Source organism: Zeus faber, assembly GCF_960531495.2.
Source record: "Zeus faber genome assembly, chromosome: 10".
Taxonomy (NCBI): domain Eukaryota; kingdom Metazoa; phylum Chordata; class Actinopteri; order Zeiformes; family Zeidae; genus Zeus; species Zeus faber.
Genome location: NC_137199.1, coordinates 26,691,704 through 26,715,970, shown reverse-complemented (window position 1 = coordinate 26,715,970; position 24,267 = coordinate 26,691,704). Strand labels below are relative to the sequence as shown.

Below are 24,267 nucleotides of genomic sequence, written 5' to 3'. Positions count from 1 at the left end.
GCTTACATCTTGAATAGAAAGATATGCAGTGCAATATTTCATTTTGCACAGAAACTGAGGTATGACTTCATGTTATTGTTTCTCTACAAATGATCAAATCGGCATTAGAGATACTCAGTGTGAATCAGCACAAATCGTGCAGGGAGGATGCTGATGTAGAGGAGAACTTTGAGTGGCTCTTTACCGCACATATTTTTTTAAATGTAAGGAAAAGAAGGAGAGGACCTTGCACTGAGTTTTTGAAAGCCATGCAAAACCTTGCACTTTAATTACTTTTAATACATTTTACTACTTACCTTTTAACCTATTTTTCAATTTACATTTAGTAACATTATATCTTGAAGTCACAGGGCAGATAAACCCCCTGCTCGCCCACTTCTTGGCATTTCTCATAATTGTGCAGTGGAACCACGGGTGAAAAGTCTCTTTGATCATTTAGGAATGTTGTACTTCATCTCTGGTTTTTATGTTGGCATTGCCAGATCCTACTGTTGGATGAGGCGACGGCGGCCATCGACACTGAGACGGACCGGCTGATCCAGGAGACGATCCGCTGTTCCTTCGGCGGCTGCACTACGCTGATCATCGCTCACAGACTCAACACAGTGATGAGCTGCAGCAGAGTCATGGTGCTGGACAGCGGGCAGGTGGGTCACAAACTGGGGTCTGTTGTACTGGGCTGGAAGAACATTCACAATGTTCCCAACCCTAACCCCTTGTAGGATGTTTGTAGTGTGTTTTTTTTCCCTTTGCCCAATCTTGGTAAGTCAGGCTCTGCACCCAGATCAGCATAGTATCATACTATTGAGGACATCAAATTAGTGTTTACTATGTCCCAATCCATAATAATGCAGAAATTACCAGGATGCTACATCTGATTAAATATTGTGATAAGCAACGCACACTGGCATAAATAACCCATAATGCATTTCGAAACAACACAGTGACTAACTATAAACAACGTGTGGGTCTTGACGGAAAACAACACAAGAAGACTGACTGCTTACAAAACACATAGTCATCTTCCGTGGTCACCTTTTGTTGAAAAGGGTTCAAAGTTCAAGCAAGGTCTAAAGAGTCATTAACTCCTCAAATTAAGCTCTGTTTGTCACTTACAACTGTGTGTGTGTGTGTGTGTGTGTGTGTGTGTGTGTGTGTGTGTGTGTGTGTGTGTGTGTCCTGTTATATTTTCAATGGTATTGCATGCATGTAATAACTGCCCCCCCCCCTCATTCCTCTTCCCCTCATAATAGATCATGGAGTTCGACAGCCCTGCAGCCTTACTGGCCGATGAGAATTCCAGGTTCAGAGCCATGATAGAAGCATCAGAGGCCAGCATGGATGTGACCGTTCGCTGATACCATAAAAAAGTAAGACATTGAGAGATATATTTATATTTATATATAGCCCTCTCAATGTCTGAGTTGCACAAAAAAGAATCTATCCTGCCACAGAGTAAATCTGTTATTTTATACATGTTGGTTTTAAAAACCAAAGACTTAGTGATAACTATATTTTCATGGGACACAACTAAGGGTATTTACAGCTATGCAAAAAAAAAAAGACAAGGCAGCCTTTGTTCTTTGCTTGGTGACAAAAAATGAACTGTAGCGAAACAGAGCGTTGCTCTGACAATGGCACTTTATATTCCTCAGTAATGGAATAGTGGAGTAATCCACCTGTCTGAGGTCCTCATTCAGACTTGCGGTATGTTTAGTAGATTTTTTGAATTGACTCTTCACAGTGTAGATGTGTAGAATGAGGAGGGGCGGTGGTTCTACAGTATAAGCCATTGTGACTGGGGATGTTTTTCGGTCCACAAGGTGCAGCTTTACTGATATGAACAACTTGAAGGATTTCTTTGTCATTACAATGTATTTTGGAGCAAATATCAATGATAACTGACTTAACTTAAAAGCACCGTATCAGTTTCCATTGTTAAATAATTCTGTCCGACTGAAATTGTCATGTGAAATGCTTTAATTGAATGAACGGCCGTGCAATATGTGATTTCAGAGCCCAAATGTACATATGGACTAATTTTGATAGTTTCATGTATAACAAAGCATAATGACACCAACTTGCAGGCACTTGGACCCTGTTTAAAAAATGGTAGAGATCTAAAATCAGTGAGTATGAGCCACTGCCTTTTAAATTAATGTTCCTTTGTTTTTTTTGTTTTTTTTTAAGATTGAGACTAAACATCTGCTGTTTAATGAATTCAAAGCTCATCAAACTGGAAGAGTGCAATATTTTTCTCTATTGCATTGAGGAAATTTCAAGATTGCCTTTGTACAAGACCTGAGATTGTAATTTTGCTATGTCTTATTATATTTGTTTGATTGTTTTGATATATAAAACAAAGAATTAAAGGTATTTTTATACAAGCGAACGCTTTATTGCCTGAAATAGTTTTGAAGTTTTGTTGAAAATATTTTCAAGGATTTATCATGTTACACAGCCTGGTGGTTGGCTGTTCCCCTGGTCATGAACTGCTTTGTTTTTTAAAATGCAATACACACTGGTCAGCCACACGTCGCTCAATTCCTACTGTATGTTGTAGATAATACTCATGCAAGGGAGTAATATTCCTGCACTGGAGTATAATTTCTTTCCCAACACTCAAAGCTCAAATTCAATGTGTCGCACTGTGTCATGTACTGTCAGTAGTTTCAGTTGGGCTTGGTAAGGCCAAAAGATAATATTCTACCACAACACCTGTAATAATGTAGCTTTGAGATGTATTGATAAATGATACAGCACTAGCTACCAAATACCTAGTGAATTAAATGTACAATTCAGGCAACCGTAATAATTAGTGGTTGACCGATATGGGTTTTTCAATGGCCAATGGCCCATATATACTGCCGATATCATGTTTTTTTAGCATTTGATAAAATACAACAATTTAATAATAACAAATGAGACAACATTTCTGAACATAAATTAATTTATTTAATTTATTATTATCCTCTGCATTGTCTCTGCAATGCACTTATTTAAAATAGAAAAATGTATCAACTAAAATGTCCACAGGTAATCATAGAACAAAACTTTGTTTAAAAAAAAAACTAAAAAAAAAACGTACGAATGAAAAATAAACAATATTTTTTTAATAATAAACATCGTCATATTAAAGTCTGCTCGGGAAATGCTCAGCACGGGACACATAGGCAGGCGTGGCTAAGGGTGCCCGAGCTTCTGCCCCCTGACGTGCATGGTGCCCTTTTTATGTGCTGTGTTGTTATCTTTTTAAGCGTTCATTTTTCATTCATACGTTTTTTTTGTGTCTTTTTCACAAAGTTTTGTTTTGGCATCGGATTATCCGGGGCGGGACGCCTGCGATCTGCGCTCCACTGTGCATCCCCCTGCGGCTCAGTTCCCTTATTGAACCAAAACTAAAAAGAACCGTGTTGTGTTGTAAAAATGTTGTTTCATGCAAGTTAGGAAACACACAAAAATAAATAGATCCAAAATAAAAACACAGGCAACCAGGAACGCACGCATGGTGCAGCTATCTAGAAGAGGGAAAAAAACACTCGAATTCTCTGAGTGAGGTTTACGTTTTGCCTCAAATGTGACGTTTTTCTAAAGAGCGCTCCTGCTGTTTTCTTTCAAAAACTATTAATAGCAAGTACATAACACACCGGAGGAAATGAGACAAGTGAAAGTAGCGAGCGAGTGAGAGGAGGCGGGGCTGTGTGGGCGCTGCAGCGGTGTGTGGGTCAACCGGCTGTCGGAGAGAAGAGAGAATGAGGAAGCGCAGCAATTACCGGTATCGGTAATTGCTGGAAAGTGCGGAAAATGAGTATTGAAACAGTTTCAATTCAGAATATATATTTTGTAGAGAAATCGATATTTCCGACAATGTTAGTCTGCAGACATTATTTGTTTATCGGCCTTATGAGCGCAGGCATCGGCTGATGCCAATTATATAAAAATGCGCTGACGATCAGTCGGTTGGCCACTAGATAGGATAGGGTGGACGTGTGTGGCCCAGGGCCAGGGAATGAGAGAGGAGGCAGGTGGAGGCAAAACAGCGGCTGTTGGCGTGTATTCATTAATTATTTAAACAAAAGGCGGCTCGTGGGCCAAAAGGTAAAAATCAAAGGCTTGCTGGCAAACGGGGAAAGAGTCCAGAAAGGCGGAGCTTAGGCGCTCTGCCACCGTGATGTGTCCGGCTCGTTATGCTCAGCGCTCGTCTCGCCTGGTCCACACGCGTGTCCCACAAGCACGCATCTTCCTCGCTGCGGGGAAAAACAAACCCTAAATTACTTCCTGGTCCTGGATTGGACGAATCAGCGGAGCCCCTCCGTTGATTTGCCCGATCCGCAGCAGCTAAGCAGCCCTGGGATGGGAGCCTGTCTGCAGCGGCGGCTTGACCCCTTGGTCCGCCACATACCCCCACCATCGCATTTAGGCCGGGTGCTGTCCGGCCGACTACCCCGGACCGGGAGTGAAAGTCGACTAAGACCATCTGGGCGCCCGGTCTGTGGACCATCCGGAAGCTGAAGGGCTGGAAGGCCCGGTACCATTGGGTGATCCGTGCATTGGTGCCTTTCCTACGGTGGAGCCATTGTAGTGGGACATTGTCCGAATAGAGGGTGAAGGCCCTACCCAGGAGGTAAAAGTGGAGGGTGGTGACGGCCCACTTTATTGCCAGACATTCCTTCTCTACGCTGCTGTACCTTGTCTCCCACTCTGCATTCCTGCGGCTGAGGTACAGCGCCGGCCCGGCCACACCCTCGACCTCCTGGGACAGAACGGCCCCGAGCCCCCAGTCCGACGCGTCCGTCTGGAGACAGAAAGGGAGAGCAAAGTTAGGGGTATGCAGTACAGGCTCCCCACAGAGAGCTGCCTTTAATCTGACCACCGGACCGGATCTTGAGCACCCTTTCGAGCTAGGTCAGTGCAAACTCCGGCACAAACCTCCTATAGTACCGGGCCAGCCCCAAAAACTGCTTTACATCCTTAGTCTTGAGTCTCGGCGTGTTTACGACCGCAGCGGTCTTATCCACCTGGGGTACGCCGAGACGGGCACGCCTTCTCTACATTCTTTAAGAGGGCTTAGGTGGTAAATTTGGGTGGAAATCAAAGGCTCGCCGGCGAACGGGGAAGGAGTCTAGTAGGGCGGATCTTAGGCGCACGCGTGTCCCTCAAGCACGCATCTCTCTCACTGCGGGGACAAACAAAAGCTAAATGACTTCCTGGTCCCGGATGGGAGCCTGCACCGCCTGTCCGCAGCGGCGGCTTGACCCTTGGCCCGCCACAAGTAGTAATAAATAACGTTATCACACCCTATCTGCCTGATCTGTGTGTCCATGCCGGGAAAGGCGGACCCCGCCACCAACAATGGAAATGGCATATAGAGTAGCAAATATAGAAAACATAAATACTGTACATTGAATGGCTTAAAAAATGCTTAAAAAAAAAGGAGCACACATCAGTTTACCACTTTTACATATCACATTAGTAGCCTTAAAACAAATTCAGTCTTTTTTTGTTTTTTATCTAAACCAATCCACAACTTTGTAATTGTACAATGACAGAATGGCTCATCGGTTGTTCGGTAAGTATTACGTGTTTAGTATGTTATCAGTTTGATCAGTATTTACCACATGTTAGGTTATGAGCAAATGAACCGGGCCTACGTACAGGACACGTATTCGTTGTCCGTATTCGCAGTTCGTTGTTTCGCGCTCGTCCTTCGCACCTGGACTAGAGATGGACGCAGACAGGGACAAGAAACGACGGAGAAGGACGGTGTTCGACGAGCTGAAAGGACATCGCCACAACCCCCGTAGTAGCACGGAGCCGCCCCATCCTCTCCCATTTTCACCTTGTTCTCGAAAAAGTTTTCCCTCGTCATATTTAATGTCGAAATGTCGACATTAAAAAAAGTTGACGATATCCCCCCCGATACTCCCCCCCCCCCCCCCCCCCGAATTACACGTACGACTTTTATCTCGTCCTTTCAATATTTACTCTAGAAATACAATAATATCTTTCACTTTCTCAGTGGCCTTAATTCTCTTCCACGTCACCACCTCCCAATGTCGGTCCGCGCTGTTGACACAGTTTATTGGGGTGTTTTTTGATCACGTTCGTGCGTCGAGGTGAAAGACGTGGGGAACCCGCACAGGCGCCGCTCGCTCCGCGCTGCTTTTACTTTGAAGGCCCGGTGCCGCCGAGCCAGGCAGGAAGTGAGCGGGGTCGCCGTTGCTGCTCCGAGCGGCGGCGCAGAGGAAGCTTCAAGCGGAGCCCCGGCTGTGATGCCGCTGGATTGATGGCTGCCTTCGGGATACTAAGTTACGAGCACCGGCCTCTCAAGAGGCCCCGACTCGGCCCCCCGGACGTGTATCCCCAGGACCCCAAACAGAAAGAGGTCGGTGCGCGTTATTTGGGTGCCGGCGCCGACCGAGAGGGGTTTGAATCGGAGCACAGGTCCCGAGCTGGGGGAACTGTGCAAAGACAAGCTAGGCTAGGCTAGGCTGTTAGCCAGCAGAGCGGAGGACCCGGGCCTCAATAACAATGAGCAGCAGCCAGGCTGGGTGTCAGGCTGTTAGCTCGCCACATCGCTGCCAAAACAACCGGTTAACCACCGGTTTGTCCCGGCCCCGTCGCTGCTCATCCCCCTGTAGGAATGTCTCCTTTGGGTAGAACAGCCTGTGTTTGTTTTGTGGCCCTTTTTTTTAATGTGCTTATTTTGTCTGGTTCATTTCTAGGTTGATTGCATATTGCCAATTATTCTTTTATTTTTTTAATTTTTATATATATTTTTAGCCATATTTCATATTGTGTTTTTTTTCTGTTTTTAGTTAGTTTTTTTTAGGTTCGTTGTATAATGCAACTCTATTCTTCTAACTTGTTTTGTTTTAGGTTTATTGTATTTTGCCATTTCTTTCTGTTGGTTCGTCATTGTTTAGGTTTACTATATATTGCCATGTTAGTGCAGACTCAATGGTAATTGTGTTGGCGTTGTAGGTGATCTCAGTCTTCGGGAGGTTATCTTCAGCTCGATTTTAGTGGAAAATTGATCTGCAACTGAAGCCTCTTTAACCAGGGTCAGATGATGTGTGGGTACTTGGCAGAGATGGGAACGGGGTAACCACTACATTGCTTACTGGAGGAATATTTTGTTGAAAATGCTGGAAAAACTGGTAAAACTGTTAACTGGCATAAGGAGTTTGCTAAGCAAATTTGTATTTGTTCATTTCGTCATCTTTATTTTGGAACCTTTGTTTATTTTGAAACGAAGTGGCATTAGCCTCCTGTCACAGCCTTCAATTATCTTGTGCATAGAACACAGTTTGTATATTTGTACATTTTGTTTTTCAGTTTGTTCTCTCGATTGCTCGTCTCTTTTTATGCTACTTGTCTGTGAATGAAACCGATTCTGGCTCTGGTTTTAGGATGAATTGACTGCATTAAACGTAAAGCAAGGATTCAATAACCAACCTGCTGTGTCCGGAGATGAGCATGGCAGTGCAAAAAATGTCAACTTCAACCCCTCAAAGGTAATGAATCAGACCATTTTCTCAGCGACGACCTTTTTTTTGTTTGTGATTTCACTTTGGCTAACGTGATTGTTTACACCCACAGATCAGTTCAAATTTCAGCAGCATCATTGCTGAGAAACTACGCTACAACACATTCCCAGACACCGGGAAGCGTAAGCCACAGGTCAACCAGAAGGATAACTTCTGGCTCGTCACAGCCAGGTCGCAGAGCTCCATCAACAATTGGTTCACAGATTTGGCCGGAACAAAACCCCTGACACAACTGGCAAAGAAGGTGAGACGGCTACGTTTACTGCGTTCCACAAGTAGTTGTACACATTAAAACAAATCATAACAGCATGCTAGGTCTGGGCAATAATTCGAAAATAGCCTTTATTGTCTTTCATTGCTACTGGCATGAAACTAAAACTTTCTCTTATTCTGATCCAGTACCCTGTAGTCTAAGTGATTGACGAGAGACCCAGCACATGAAGCCTGAAATCGTTATTTATTTCGAAACTTTGATCCGAAACCAAGCATTATTTTAACATATAGTTCAACATGATGCCCCTACACCAGATTCTTGAAATAGAATAGGATTTTGAAAAGATATAAGAATATATTTGGTGGAATACAATATGTTGTTTGTCAGGTTCAGGTTACAGTGTCATTAGCAGTACTTTCAACCACCAAGGTCATTTATGTCAACAATGTCAACTTTTGGAGTTTGGATAATACTAAATGGACAAAATAGTCACTCGATTTTTGGCAGTTTTTGTTTTAGATAAATCTGTCAACAAGGTTGCAACGCTAGCCACATTGGTCTTGTTTCCCCTCCACTGTACAGTGGTGCTAGTGCTAGTTGGGCTGGTGCTAGTTGGTCAGAATCCCCAGAGGCAGAGTTTATTTGTATTACTCTGTTCAGCGAGCGGGTGGAGTTTTTCCATTTAAACGTAGTGTCTCACTAAAATGAACTTCTCCTTAGAAAGCCAACCTGCACTCTGGCACATGCAGAGTACACAAACCGGACAGACTGCATTGATAACTATGTAACTAAAAAGGTTGCAGCTTATACAATTTGTAAAATCAAACCCTCTAATCCATGAATCATTTAGCCCTTCTTTATACTTTGAGATGAATCAATGTTATGTGAAATTCCCCATCATAATTGCATTATTTCTATTCATGATATGGAAGTCTCTTGCTTCCATATCATTGATCGGTCTGCACTGCCTGATGAATGAGTTATTAAAGGAAGTTAAAATGTAAACAAACCTGGAACCAATAAAGTTGCAGGCATATAATCACCCAAATTACTGAGGCAAACTTCCAGCACAATCATTATCCAGAGTGTTTTCTTCCTGGCAATAACTTATTAAAACCTGGATGGGGGAATCATACTGTGCTTTTATTGTTTTTGTTCTCATTTAGGATTTTTGTGTTGTGTTGCACAGAACAAAACACACTAGCAGAGAACAAATGTATTACTTAAATCAGCTTTTTTTTTTCTTTTACAAGATTAGATTTAGGTCTGTTACTAATTATTTTAATCATAGATTACACCGATTATTTTTCAATCTATGTCATTAATTCAGACCATAAATAACCGTAAAATAAGGTATGCTACAAAGTTATGATTAATGCTCATTGCATGTTAACTGAACAGCCATTTTTAAATGGCTTCATATTTTGCCCAGCTGTCTGAAACATCATTTTTCATTTTATTAGATGGAACAGAGACAGGGGTTCACCCTTTGGGTCAAAGTGCAAGTTTCTTACACAATATATCACTAAACCAATAGTCCAGTACCAAAATTTTAATTCAATGGATTTTCTGTTGTTCATTTAAATCAATTTATTAAAGTAATCTCACCCCTAATTAGACATATCTATGTGCATTGCTCATTCAATGTTGCTGTAATTACTCCTTTGGTTCAGGGAAGAAATGTTTCAATTCATAGATAATTTATTCATAAAAGGGACTGTACTATAGCAATGTACTTTCATTCCCCCACAGGTTCCAATCTTCAGCAAAAAGGAAGAAGTTTTTGGATACCTTGCTAAGTACTCAGTTCCTGTGATGCGCTCAGCGTGGATGATAAAGATGACCTGTGCATACCACGCTGCCATCACAGAAACTAAAGTGAAGAAAAGGCATGTGATCGATCCCTGTATAGGTAAGACAACCAAGAACGACGGCTTTTAGTGAACGCTATATTTGCTGTGAAGTCCTTCTGTGAGTGCCTCTTCACAGAGAACATACCCACACATATCTCGGGATTACATTTCTGTGTGTGTAGAATGGACCCAGATCATCACTAAGTATCTGTGGGAGCAGCTCCAGAAGGTGGCTGAGTTCTACAGGCTGTCGCCCACCCAGGGCTGTGGGTCCCCACTGCCATCCACCCCCGCTGAGGTGGAGACGGCCATGAAGCAGTGGGAATATAACGAGAAGCTAGCAATGTTCATGTTTCAGGTCAGTTCCCAATATCCATGTTTTTACAGTTAAACCCTTCTAGCTTTTCCAGTGCTTCTAGAAGAGGCAAGGTGGTTTTACATAACACGGTGGGAGGATACTTCTTTTGAAAAACCATATGAAATGGATGAAATCAATTGAAAATGTTATATTAAACAGTCCTAATGATATTGTCGACCATGTTTTCCTTAGAGACTTAAAATATAGATACATAATAGGTCAAATTTGGCCATGTTTTCATTATAATGTTTGTATTGTCCTGTCTTGAAACAAGATTGCATTGTAGGATTTAAAAAACATGCACTGTTGTTGTTATTGTCTGCAGTTGGGACAAAGAATGTTTTCTGCTGCAAAGTCTAGTCGTTCTGTAGTTCCATGGCTGTAGGCTACTCACATACCCAAGCCGTATGGTGGCAGGGACTAAATTAAGTTGTTGCCAACTGTTTGTAACTATATATAAAATCAGTAAAAATACTATTCAATTATTCACTCCAGTAAAAATATTGAACTATACATTTGTAAACTAAAAATGTTTGTCACTTGATTTTGAACTGGAGTGGTTAGAAACTTCATTTCTAACCGCTAGAAAATGTACGTCTTGTCAAGTGCCTGTCAGTCAAACACAGGGCATTCCACCAGCCACAGCCATAACTGAGAAAAGCTGAACTTGTGATTGAATTTGAAAACAACCCTGACCTCCTCAACATCAACAAGTGTGATTTAAACAAATATTTAAACCTAAACAGTACATCGTGGTTGGCTGAAATCACAGCTTGGTTTTGAAATGGAGTAAATGATTGTGATTATGCAGCGGGACGGGTGAAAGTTTACGTCAATGTTCTGCAGACGTCGGTTTACATACAACAACATTAGGTTTACATACATATTTTACAAAGTGTAGAATTGATGAAATTCATGACTGGTCCAAAAAGGGGAATGTTAAGTGGAGTAACTAACCATAGCGCCTGGTCCCTTATTTGGGTGTGTCTGTGTTGTAGGATGGCATGCTAGACAGACATGAGTTCCTGACGTGGGTGCTGGAGTGCTTTGAAAAGGTGCGACCGGGCGAAGACGAGCTTCTCAGACTGCTGTTGCCGCTTCTGTTGCAGGTATACGCATCAGTCCGACATTGTATCCATCCATCGGATCAGCCAAAATATGGACTAAAACGTCTCTGTCTGGCTTAAATAAATAAACATTTTACTTCCGTTCACTTCTGGCACATGTCCGATCAGCGTGTTTTTGCCTGGAAAGGCAGACCTCGCCACCAACAATAGAAATAGCATAATTATAATAACAATATAATTCTACAGATTAAAACTGTAATGCAGTCTATACAATAACTTGATTTTCAATACCCAGCTGTTATGGCCATTGATCACTTCAGCGTCACTCTACTCTTCACATTACTTTGTACTGCTCACTCACAGGATGTGATTTGGTCATTTGCATCCTGCAATTATCCAAACGTGTTTTATTCCGCTATGACCCAACTTGATATTCAAGCATTCCCATGAAGGTACAACATTCATTAGAGCCCGACCAATGCCAGATTTTTGGGTCTGATGCGAATTTTTTTGAGAGTCCTAGCCCGCCGATGACTAATGTTTTGACATAAAAATAATCACAGAAATACCTTTTTGATACATGACATTTTCTTTAAAGGAAATTTAATTACATTTAAAAATATCTTTCCAAATTTCCTTGAACGCATCATCACTTACGAAACTAATTAGTTTTGAAATTATATATTTTTTAAAGTTTCTATATTTGAGAACATTTAACTTCTAAGCAAACAAATAAATAAAAATAAACACAACTTTTTGATAAATAAAAACATTTAAACATTAATTATATTTAAAAAATGTAATTTTTAGAGTTTTTGTGAACGCATCATCACTTCCAAAACAAATTTGTTTTCTGAGTTTCCCATGAACACAGCATTGCTTCCTGCTTGGAAAGCCGCATCGGTGACTAAACGTGAGTCTAAACATTAATAAATACATGGATGGATTTATAATAAGTAGTTGGACTTATGCACGTATTTTAGTGAGTAACTTAAGTACAGCTTAAATGATCAATGTTTATTTGATAATTATACATGTTTAAAAATCGGGACACATCGGCTGCATAACTGCCGACCCAGATGTGTCAAGAAAGTCTAATAATGGCCGATATATCGGCCAAATAATAGTACTTCCACCTTTCACAGACCCTCAGGTTGGAAGTGAGCAGATGGGATTGCTGCGATCAAGGGCACCTTTGTTGTATTGACCAAGGGCAGTTTCCACATAAAATAAACCTCACTCGATGTCATAATTGTATCAGCGCATGCCGACATGTGCTGCTGGCTGTTTTCAGTGGCTAGTTCCTGTTTGCGGTGACACCACGTGGAATTTGAATGTGCCTTGCAGGAGATAATCTTGTGAATCTTGCCCTTTCCACAGTACTCGGGGGAATTTGTGCAGTCGGCTTACCTGTCAAGGAGATTGGCTTACTTCTGCACGAGGCGCCTCAACCTGCTGCTAAGCGATGGGAGCCTGGGCCCCGGCTCGGGTGGCCACCCGTCACATGGCATCCTGGCTCAGCCAGGGAACGCCCTTCCCCCCACACCCACCTCCCAGCCGTCAGGAGGGAACCAGCCCCAGACACCTTTTACCGACTTCTACATCTGCCCACAGCATCGGCCGCTGGTGTTCGGGCTCAGCTGCATGTTGCAGGCACGAGAACCTTTCTTTAAACATTATTTGGACATAGATGGATAGATATGTTATTCATTTCCATAGGAAATTTTGTATTACAGAAGCACACATCAAAACAAATGGTCAATTAAGTCATAGAAATAAATAATTTACAATAAACCTAAAGATAAACGTTTCATATAGAATTCTGGTCATTTTTACTTTTTTCCCTCTCTGGCTTCTTTTTTCCGCGATGCAGAGCATTGTGTTGTGCTGTCCCAGTGCGCTGGTCTGGCACTACTCTCTGACAGACAGCAGGAACAAGACAGGCTCCCCTCTGGACCTCCTGCCCATCGCCCCTTCCAACCTGCCCATGCCAGGGGCCAACACTGCCTTCACACAGCAGGTACTTTTCTTTCTTTCTGTTTTTTTACTGTGCTTCTGTTCATTTATGTAAAAAGAATGTTTGGTAGAAGCCAAAGCGTTGGGTATAATTTATTTTTGGTTTGAATTATTGTCTATGGGTCCCTGATGATCCTCCTGGTCCTGTTCCCCCTCAGGTCCGCGCAAAGGTGCGAGAAATTGAGGAACAAGTTAAGGAGCGAGGGCAGGCGGTGGAGTTCAGGTGGTCATTTGATAAATGCCAGGAAACAACAGCAGGTAAGGAAGTCATTACCCCATCCTTCCTTGTAGGGCTGTGTGATATTGATAAATCCAATATCACAGTATTTTCTTTGACGAAAACCGCAATATTGATAATATGATGATATTTTGGAGCTGATTATTAATCGATTTGTGTAAAAATTGTGACAGCAGTCTCACAATATCAATATTATGATGATTCATCCCTGATCCTTTCTACCAAGCAAAGCTTTCACCTCAAGACGGTATCAAGCAATGCTCTGCTAGAACATGAAGACATTAATATTGAAGCTGGCTCCGTGTAATCTCTCCCCAGGGTTCACTATCGGGAGGGTCCTTCACACTCTGGAAGTTCTAGACAACCACAGCTTTGAGAAGTCTGACTTTAGCAACTCACTGGACTCCCTCTACAACCGGATATTTGGCTCTGGTCAGAGTAAAGACGGTCATGAGGTGAGGGAGGATTACTGTGTGTTTTTGGCTGTATTGAGAGCATGCTGTCATGCCTAGAGCTACAGAGTCCTTTAGATTCTTAATTGGATCAATTTTAAATGAGCAAGAGTTTATTGATAGGTCAAATTTGATTTGTTGGCAATCAGCAGTGACCTTTTAACACAAAGCAACACTAAATCTCTGCTTGGTAATCAAAGGTGGGACTTCTATGTTCAGAACATAAAAGTCCAGCCTAGTATTTTGGGGTAATTATCTGGATTTGCTAATTAACAACTCTGAGATACAACTAACGCATTTTCTGAGCTGCCTCAGCATAGCGGAACTTTTCCTTTCTGAACCTGTTATAACTCACATCTACTGATAATAATTACATAAGCCTTTCCTGGTAATTGTCAGTATTTGTGAAGATTTAGAGGCTAGTAATTTGCTCATATCGGACATAGTTTCACATTTGAAGCTCAACGGAGACATGGCAAGTTGGGGGTCCTACTGGTTACGACTAGAGCTGCCCCCTGAATGTCGACGAGTCGATTGATCAGTCAAAAAGCCTTCGGTTGACTGAGATTCTTCACGTCGAGCAGTCCTAAACAGGATAAAACAGAAAGAAGCTTACAAAATGCACAGGGATAACATTTCAATGAGGAATTATAAATAAGGGGACTCATAAACATACCTAATGTAAACACTAACCATATGTGTGACTAATCAGACTCTCTGTTTGCTCGGATCGCAGAGAGCAACACGGAGAGCCGTGCCCCGTTCTTCCAAATTAAATAACTAAAAACAGTGTGGGGATGGGGCACGAATAGGGATGGGTATCGTTAAGATTTTAATGGTACTATTACTCTTACCGATACTGTTTATCGATCCAGTACTTTAAAGGGTACTCTTATCCGTTCTCTTTTTTTTTTATTTTTTAAGAGGAAAAACTAAAACCAAGAGCAGAATTTAACACTGCTTTATTTTCTGCACATTACGCATGGAGAGGGGGCGATCGGGGCGCAATCTGTGCTGGCCGTGCCATTGTCACTCACTCAGAGCAGGATCTACTCATGCGTGTGTGAAAGCCAGGCAGAGGGAGCCAGCCCCGCCCCCTTTGCGCATATCTCCATATTTCCGGCAATGGAGCAGGGGAGAGAGAGAGAGAGAGAGAGAGAGGAAATGCGAAAATGCTTGTTAGACTAATATCTTTCTTTATTGCAAGTTAGTAACGGGTTATGTAGCCTAAATAAATAGAAACCCTATTTTGTTAATGTTTTCGATCGATACTACGGTCTAATAATTTAGCCCTGGGGCCCAGGTCTCTGTACCCAATCCGAGGCACAAGCAATTGCTCGTGCTGGTTCCTCCGTGCCCTCCGCCGAATATTCACATTGAACAGCCGAATCCAATTTGACTGACAAAGTTCTGAGTCGGGTACAGCCCTAGTCACGACTTGCTGTTCGTTGAACTGTAATTCCCATATGAATGATCTTTAAACTCCTTCCACCGGTCACATGTACATCTGATAACCATTTGTATCTCATTTGACTTCCTGACTTTCTGTGGACATTTTTAAAGAGAGTTACAAGTTAGTAGACATAGTCACGTTGTGATGTTGTACTATCAGTACGCATCGCCAAGAGTCACAGACTCACTCTGTCCTGAGATGTTAGTGGTTTAATTTGGCATAATATGACATAATATTTAATGACGCCTTTGTCTCTAGATGTCGCCAGACGACGATGCGGTGGTGACGCTGCTTTGTGAGTGGGCCGTGTGCTGCAAGCGCTCGGGCCGGCACCGTGCCATGGTGGTGGCCAAGCTGCTCGAGAAGAGGCAGGCGGAGATCGAGGCGGAGGTTACACTGAACTTATGTCCATTATGGCTTTGTCTCTCTGTGAAAGCCGTGATTACATTTGACAGATTGTCTTTGTGTGTGTGTGTGTGTGTGTGTGTGTGTGTGTGTGTGTGTGTGTGTGTGTTTGCAGAGGTGTGGTGAGTCGGAGGTGGTGGACGAGAAGGGTTCTGTGTCATCAGGCTCCCTATCGGCCGCCACGCTACCAGTATTTCAAGATGTTTTGTTGCAGTTCCTTGACACTCAGGCCCCCACGCTGAGTGAGTCCTTTCTTTTACATATTCTTTCCATTACTGGATTATTTTCTTTTGACTATTAAAAACAATCTTGAAATTTTTTTACCTTTTTAAAAAAAAAACCACAACAGCAGTATGCACAGATATGGTTGAGGTCTCATTAGTCATTCGAGGTTGATCAATATCGATCTACATTTGGAGCAGAAAGAGTGAAACTGTCGTTATTAATTTCATTAGTTTGAGGAGGGGTACGCTTTGTGACATCATCATTGGAAGTTATATAAGCCCGAGCTTCATCTTTCGGAGCACATTCCCATCCAGCGACGTGAGCCGGTCACTAAGACTGCATAGCTTTCACAGAAGGCCCGAGCAGGGGTCGAGACTAATGGTGTCCCGGGGACGATAGGAAATGGGTTTGGGACGAACAGAGATCTTCCCCGGGACCAAAGGAATTTTTCTATGTATGTTTCAGCCTGCCAGGCCGAAACCCCAAAAAACATTAACGCCAAATATCCATTTATTATCTGGTACCAGATGCACTCTGCTCGCTTTCTCTACTACGACAGTGAGTTCACACACACACTATTTCCCGCTTCAGCGCCCACATAGTGGCTTTGGCTGACTCTGCTAACAGGGAATGGGACACACTGTCCCCGCTTCTCTGTGTCGGGCGGCTACGTGCAGGGCTTTGTGCGGGGCTTTCACCGCTAAGTGCGGGGTTGTGGTGCAGCACCGTTGTTTTCCTGCTTCGTAACTTGGTTCTCTGGTTCTCTGGCATCGCCAGCTCTGTTAGCCATTCTAGCCATCCAGCCCATAGGGAACAATAGGAAACCCATCCAAAGCTAATGCTAGCTCGTTAGCCCTTTAGTTTAACAGAAACATTCATATGGAATTGAATTTTTTTTTTTAATTGAAATATTCAAATTCATTTAAATTTTTAATCCATTTCATTGAATCACAATTATGAAATAAATATTTAAATATTATAGTTATTTTCTTATTTAAAGTCGAATAATTTGATATGACCACAGGGGAATATCAAACAAAGCAAAAACATATATGAAATTATTGGATACTATCAAACAATAATATATAATATTTTCCATGAAAGTAGAGCTGTGGAAAGTGTGACATCTCATAGGCTTTTGAACAAGGCACCACCTCAAGAAGAATATTGTTTTCATTGATGAAAAACTTTTAATTATTGTTAATGTTTACTACAGTAAATATGCTGTTCTCTGCTCCTAGCCAAGAAAAAAAAAAAAAAAGTCATACCTCATCATGTTATAGCCTTGTTATATTTATCTTTTAATGAAAATCAAAAATGTTGTTCTCAACCTTTTTCTTTGAATGGAGCAAAATAAATATAATTATTTCCTCAATATGTTAATGTTGTTTAATTATGCCAATAACAACTATAGAAAAAAGAAACAACATTTTGATTTTGGGACAGTTTACATTCGCTTCGGGCGGTTCAAATTGCTTTTCGGGGCGATTCCGGAGAAAAAAGTTAGTCTGGGGCCCTGCTGAGCCGACGCTGGGTTTAATGGAAATTCAGAAAACTGTACTATAAACACTCATTCACACACATTACTTTCTTTTGAGTCCGCACTGCATGATCCAGGAACGATCATAATTGTTTAAACACCGTTCCTGAGGAACATTTAAACTAAATGACACAAGAGCAACATCCAATGACGTAAGTGCAATATGATGTGTTTTATGGGCCCTCAGAAACCTGTTATACTTACCTTACATGACTCAACTGCAACTCAACTATTTTTTTCCTTTGCATTTTTCGGGCTTAAAGTGTCCGTGTCCACTCGACTGTGCGAATGAGTGATGTGTTCATGTACCAGAAATGCATCGAAAAACTAGAACCTGTGAAATTGTTATCAGTCACAGAAATACACCAACGATTTTCGTATTTCATGAGAACGTAACCTATTGAAAATTGAATTCAAGGAAAGAAGTCACCACTAAAATTACCAAAGTTCGTTTACTTTGGTAAACCTCTGTAAATACTTAACTTCAATCATGTGACACGCCAATTGTACAGCAGGAGCGCTGGTGCTTCCTCTCTGAACACGCACTCCTCCCAACCCGAGCCCGGCGCCGCCCCCGTCCCTGCAAAAGGAGAGCGATTAAAGAAAGAATCCGTGTTAATCACAGAGCGCAGATTTGGAAACCTGTAATACGTACCTAGGATAACTAAACTGCACCCGGTGTATTGCTACCTGCAGCTATATTTATTATTGTTATTATTATTACTACATGCTGCATTGCTTTATTATATGATTTTATTCTATTTTAATTTGTTTGTAAACTCTACCTATATTTTTCTCAGCTTGTCTAATTTGTCTATTTATTTTTGTATTCATATCTCTTTAACAGTGTACAAATGTTTTATTTCTGTACTTACTGTGTCTCTGTAGCACATTCCCTTATGGAGCTTCCGTAACACCTCAGTTTCCCTCCTGTGGATTAATAGTCTCAAAATTTTATCTTAAGTAGCACTATGAGATTTTTGACCTTTTACTTGAGTTGATTTGGGTGCCTTTTGCAGTATTAAGCAATTGTAAACTTAAAATTGCCTTTACATCTTTGTTGAAAAATACATTTTGGACCCAACCCCAAAATCAACATGTAACTTCTAAGTACTAATGATGTGCAGGTAATTAATATTTTTGCTTCTCTCGCAGCTGAGCCGGGGAATGAAAGCGAACGAGTTGAGTTCTCCAACCTGGTGCTGCTGTTCTGCGAGCTCATCCGCCACGACGTCTTCTCCCACAACATCTACATGTGCACGCTCATCTCCCGCGGCGACCTGGCCTCAGAGTCCCACCTGCCGCGCCCACGCTCCCCCAGTGACGAGCCCTCAGACGAATCCGAACGCAAGGAGCAGGAGGCCGGCAGCAGCATTAAGATGGAGGCACGTCAGAGACATTGGAGATATTGTTGGGGACAGTGGCGGCTGGTGGTGATGTTGGGTGGGAGGGCTTAATAAAAGTCTAATATCTGTCAATAACTCACACTGCAGATTCACATTTTAGAGCCTCTACATGTTACAGCAGTAAAACTATAAAGCCCACTCTCCCAGGATTCCATCTCTTAAGTTCACACGGTAGGGCCCAAAATGCTCTTTGGTCTTAGTACGAAATGTACTGAGCCACCTGTGTGTCAGGCGGGTGATCGGCTAACTGGATATCTGAAAAAGAGAACTGCTTAACTGGAGAAATTGAGAAATGCACCTCAACGTAATGATCATGTGTCCTCCACAGCATTTAACGCAATCCACATTCTATGCACCTGTGTTTCCTACCAGTTTATTGTCTCTGTAGAGCTGGAATCTTCTTCATTTTGACAGTTCCCAATGTCACCTAAACTTTATTTTCTGCTTTTTAAATTATTTCTGATAAAAACTGGATAATTGATTTAGTAGTCCACCTTATTCATATTGATGCTAGCCACTTTATTTAAAATTGTGCCACTTCTCGTCCACTTTCACACTTTTATTAATTATTTTATTTCATTATTGTGCTGAGCGGACATCCATCCACGAACGACTCGTTCATTGTGAATTAATCGAAATGAACGACTCATGAGTCGGGAGTCACTCCCTCAAACTGCAGCCAGAGTGAGAAAACAGGCTGAACTGGGTCAAAACGCTTATCTTACTGATTCAGAGCCAAACTTTTCATCACTCCACGTGCCGCTTAGTTAATTCGATCAATGGAGTGAATGTATTCAAATTAAGGTGCTGAAATGTTTTGGCCCCAATGCGTTACAGATTGGGCGTGGGATGTGTCACTATATAATTTATGCAACACGCAGCAATAGGCTGTAATAGGCTGATATGCGGAACTTGGGGCGAGTGAGGAATTCACTGGTTCACTGCTAGAACACTCCAGCACTCAAACTGACATTACTTATTTTTCACAAAAATAATCTGATTCACGGTAGTTATTGACGTAGTATATGAGAACATATGTGTTCCACAGGGATATTTTATTTTAAACTTATACCATTTATACCAACCGCCACTGGTTCGGGATATTTCCCTTTGGGGATGAATATATAGCACTGTGGGTTAACTAACATTACGTCTCTGTTCAACAGGATACTGGTCTGTCGGAGTCGATGGAGATAGATCACATCTCCGGGGCAAATTTTGATGAGGTAAGCCCAACATTTGTTGAATTCTGTAGTCTAGCACTGGGGTCCGCAACCCAGTTGATGGAATTGCAGGGGGTCCGTGGCAAAATTATAATTTTTCAATATTGCATCTTTTGTCAGCAAGGTTGAAGTTAAATCTTAAACCTCACTGCAGTTTATTATAGGCAGATAAACATAGATACATATGCTTCTCATATTTGTTCTTTTTATGCCAAATTCAGTGGCATAATATAAAACTTAATAACATAGAAATACATGTCTACCTGTTGCAGAATAGCTAGTTATCGGCATTGAAGGTTGTTTTTTAAGAAACGTTTGGGTCGACAGTTAATTTTCCTCAACCCAACTGATGAAAACTGTCATTTGAAGGATTTTACAAATAATTGAATATCGGCTCAAATAACTGCTGTCAGGCAAGTAATAATTGTGACAGCGTTACTAAGGGCACCTCTTCATATAAAGGTTTGGGATTCGCTGTTCTAGTAGAATGCGTGATAAACGACAGAGCGGCTGCATCCGCTACTACACTCGATTCGTTCTCTCTCTGTACAACCTTTGGTAATTTAACCACCTTGTGTCCTTGCAGATGTTCTCGCCCCCCATGCACTGTGAGTCCAAGGGGAGCCCCTCCCCCGAGAAGCCTACGGCGGAGCAGGACAGTAAGAGCGCCTGCAAGGACAAGGGCATGGATCCGGCCTTCCCACAGGTGTACGAGCAGCCTCGCCACATTCAGTACGCCACACACTTCCCCATCCCGCAGGCAAGTACCATCCTCATCCAGCAGTTTAAGGTTGACAGAAATCGAAACACTGATATTTTCTACCAAGACTTAGAACAAAATGTCTCTACACTCTTCACAAAAAATAACTTTTGTATAAAAGGTGGAAATTTGTGTTTTTATTTTTTATTTTTTTTGGTTGGTTCATCCATTTCAGTTGAACTGTTTTTTGTGTGTCATGTGTCATCAGATATTCCGATCGTTGAAATCATCTCATTAGGAAGCTACCCACCCATTGAACCGAGCACCATTAAAGACTGAACAGTGCATGAATAATAATTGGGGCGAGACCAATAAAAGTTTTTAGATGTAAAAAGTTAAGACGATTTACAACTAATTATGTTTTCGAGCTGTCTTTGAGTGGAGCTTTTTAGGATTTTCTGATGGTGCTGTTCTATGATATTCAGTTTAATATGAAAATAAGTATATAGTCAAAAATAAAAGTATGTAATGTTCAGCATTTAAATGGTTTTGATGAGCAGTACGGTATGATGGTTTTTAGTTATTATCACAACAGCTGCTTTACACACTGCACATGTAAAAGGAACATCGATTTCTCAGCTCTATGTATGAACAGTGTGTCTGGGGGACAGTTTAGTGTCTGTGGTTTCTACATGAGGTCTCCTGTGTACTGGGCCACAGGAGGAGAGCGCCAGCCATGAGTGCAACCAGCGGCTGGTGGTGCTGTACGGCGTCGGCAAGCAGAGGGACGAGGCGCGACACGCCATCAAGAAAATTACCAAAGACATCTTGAAGGTGCTCAACCGCAAAAGCACAGCAGAGACGGGTAATGATTTTTTATTTCACTGCTAGTTCTGTCTTTTTGGACCTGCTTTTCACCGTTGCACTTTTTAATGGTGGATAGAGATTTTGAGTTGTGATGTCTGTTTAATTTCCCCCCCTTCAGCAAGAAATTGCTGCTTATTACACAGATATTGTTTTTTTAATATTAAGGAACATAGTATTTCTGTCGCACTTGTTTATGTGTGCAGCATTATGCGGGTGGAGTTGGCACACCTTTTTTTTCATTTCAACACCTCTGAAGTTGACTAGTAATTTTATTTCGTCTATTCTACTTTTTTCCTGTTCAGAAAACAAGTCTTTCTTCCTCTGTCACTCAGTGGTCATTCTGTCCAATTTCAATGCTAATAGCTATGAATGATTCACAGGCATTTTATCTAAGGCATAAATTAGAATAGAGTAGATTGAGGCGTTCCTATGCCACATTAGCAAGTCCCTGCAATGTTTGACTTCCCTTCCATTCCGGTTCCTGGTGCCTTCACAGCCTCTTATGCAGTGAAGCTTTAAATTGAAGGAACCTGGAGACAAGATAGCACACACTCGGCTGACGTCTTTTTCATTCTTGCTGTTCACCTCTTTCTTTCTAAGGTGGGGAGGAAGGGCAGAAGCGGAAGAGGAGTAAGCCAGAGGCCTTCCCCACTGCAGAAGATATTTTCTCCAAATTCCAGCACCTATCACACTTTGATCAGCACCAGGTCACCTCTCAGGTCAGACCAGTGCACTCCTAAATGTTGTGAATTTCAACTTAAGACATGTTTTGGAGGCCTGGTGTGAATGACTAACTGAGGGGCGAATTCACAAAACGATGGCGCAGCTTTTGCGGCCGCTAAATTAAATAACAGAAAAAGTGCGCCTAATTCACAAAGCACCAACAAACGCTGAAATGCAATCCTAATTGTGCTGCCACGCAAATAGCATATGTAAATGAGGTATTATGCTATTTGCAGCAAGCCTCGCTGCAGATAGCGTCCTATTCACAAACACCGGCTCTAATAGCCACACGCAGTTAGGGTTACCGTCTGCATTTATAAGGGGTGTCACGCCCAGACTTTCCAGTGATCTGTAAGTAATATTTTGGCATTATTATAACTGTCACAGCATCTGTAGGTAGTGGAACGGGTAGAAGTCCCTGGTTTTCAAAACACACTTCAAAAGCAACTTGTTGACACTTTGTAGAAAAAAGGCGTTACACGCATTGACAAAAACTGTTCTATAGTTCTTATTAAACTCATAAGATGTTGAAAAGGCAGCTAAAAGTTATAGGGAATAGCGATGAAATGGTCAGAATTGGCATCGAACCTCAGGACCATGGACAGCTCCACAGGCGTGCGGCGGCCATCGAGTGAAATATATTAAATTAGCTGTCATCATTTCTACATTGTAATCTTAAGATTCAGTGAGAACTAGAACACACATTTTATTTATGCAATAAATAAACTGTGTGGGAAGAGTATGTTTTATCATTGATTTACTTATACTATTTAAATGTTTTATAGTCACTGCACCTAAACAATTTTACAATTTTACGTTTTCATTAATGACTTTAAATCACCCATCATAACTACTCTCTGACAATTACAAGTTTTCTATTTAGGACTGATAATTCCTAATTCAAGTGTAGAGCAGTGGCATGAATGCGTAAATACTCTCCTTTGCGACATGGATAATTGTGATCAGATGCAATTCAAGGGCAAACTGCACTCAGTAGCAAAACTTTATGGGTGTGTTTGCGCTGGCATATCATTAGCGCAATATGTTTTGTGAACCGGACGCTAAGACGGCACAGATAGTGGGCGCAATCCATGGTGCTATTAGCGGCCACAAACCATTCTTTGTGAATTCGCCCCAGAGTTTGCAGCACTCTGTTGTACAGTCTAATTCCTGATTATTTACCCAAGCTTGGAATAACCCAAAACTTTTATACACATTCTCCAATTTATTTACTTAATGACGAACACACACACACACACACACACACACACACACACACACACACACACACACACACACACACTAGTGCTGTCAAACAATGGTTAGATATTCAAATGCTATTGGAATTGTAAAAAGATTTACGTTTCAATCTGAAAATTATCATTCGAAAAAAATATGCAGTGTTACAGCAGACTTTATTATTCTTATTTCATTTTTTTTTTTTTTTTTTTTAATGCTGCAAGTATTCATTCACATACATCCACTTTGTGCGTGCAAGTGAATGAGCTTTGTCCATGCGCCACTCTGTGTGCTCTGCTGCTCCATCTGTCACTCTCCAGCCTCTGTGTCCCGGCACACACACGCACAGTTCTTGGGTTATAGAGTGCTGCAGGGATGACGTCTTTTTGTAGGCCACCCCGGAAGTTAACATCGCTCTGGTTCCCTCGACAAAAAGCCAGTGGGATTATTCCGTTGGATTTTGGATTATTGCAGAAAATAAGCTCTGTGGCAAACAAAAAAGTTTGACACTTACATTTTTTGTTCAGTAAGATAATCTTCACAAATGAACACCACTTTTATGCTTTTTTGAAGTGTAAATGCAATTAGGTGATAAACTAACTACACCACGATCGCATGACTTCAACGTCATGAAACGTGAAAATCTCTCAAGCTTGTGTTAACCACAGACCTTATTTTAGGCATCTCACCAAAAACCCATTCAAAAAACCCATTGACGTTGAGACAAGGGAACTGTAA

The 24,267-nt window shown here is 41.7% G+C and overlaps 2 protein-coding genes across 2 annotated transcripts in view; both read left to right on the top strand.

Moving 5' to 3' along the window:
* LOC307235973 (ATP-binding cassette sub-family C member 5) overlaps positions 1–2,388 on the top strand; it is a 36,802-nt gene extending 34,414 nt beyond the window's left edge. The window contains exons 29-30 of the mRNA XM_080008233.1: positions 483–647; positions 1,254–2,388. Of these exons, the coding sequence (XP_079864359.1) occupies positions 483–647; positions 1,254–1,358 (270 nt within the window). The 3' untranslated portion in view covers positions 1,359–2,388. The remainder of the gene's footprint in view (positions 1–482; positions 648–1,253) is intronic.
* A 3,881-nt stretch (positions 2,389–6,269) lies between these two features.
* Positions 6,270–24,267, top strand: part of med12 (mediator complex subunit 12) — a 39,003-nt gene continuing 21,005 nt past the window's right edge. The window contains exons 1-17 of the mRNA XM_080007954.1: positions 6,270–6,385; positions 7,413–7,517; positions 7,603–7,794; positions 9,517–9,676; positions 9,800–9,975; positions 10,974–11,084; positions 12,423–12,695; positions 12,916–13,062; positions 13,217–13,316; positions 13,615–13,751; positions 15,460–15,591; positions 15,722–15,848; positions 18,527–18,756; positions 19,944–20,003; positions 20,587–20,760; positions 21,421–21,565; positions 22,168–22,286. Coding sequence (XP_079864080.1) covers positions 6,287–6,385; positions 7,413–7,517; positions 7,603–7,794; positions 9,517–9,676; positions 9,800–9,975; positions 10,974–11,084; positions 12,423–12,695; positions 12,916–13,062; positions 13,217–13,316; positions 13,615–13,751; positions 15,460–15,591; positions 15,722–15,848; positions 18,527–18,756; positions 19,944–20,003; positions 20,587–20,760; positions 21,421–21,565; positions 22,168–22,286 — 2,487 coding nt within the window. The 5' untranslated portion in view covers positions 6,270–6,286. The remainder of the gene's footprint in view (positions 6,386–7,412; positions 7,518–7,602; positions 7,795–9,516; positions 9,677–9,799; positions 9,976–10,973; positions 11,085–12,422; positions 12,696–12,915; positions 13,063–13,216; positions 13,317–13,614; positions 13,752–15,459; positions 15,592–15,721; positions 15,849–18,526; positions 18,757–19,943; positions 20,004–20,586; positions 20,761–21,420; positions 21,566–22,167; positions 22,287–24,267) is intronic.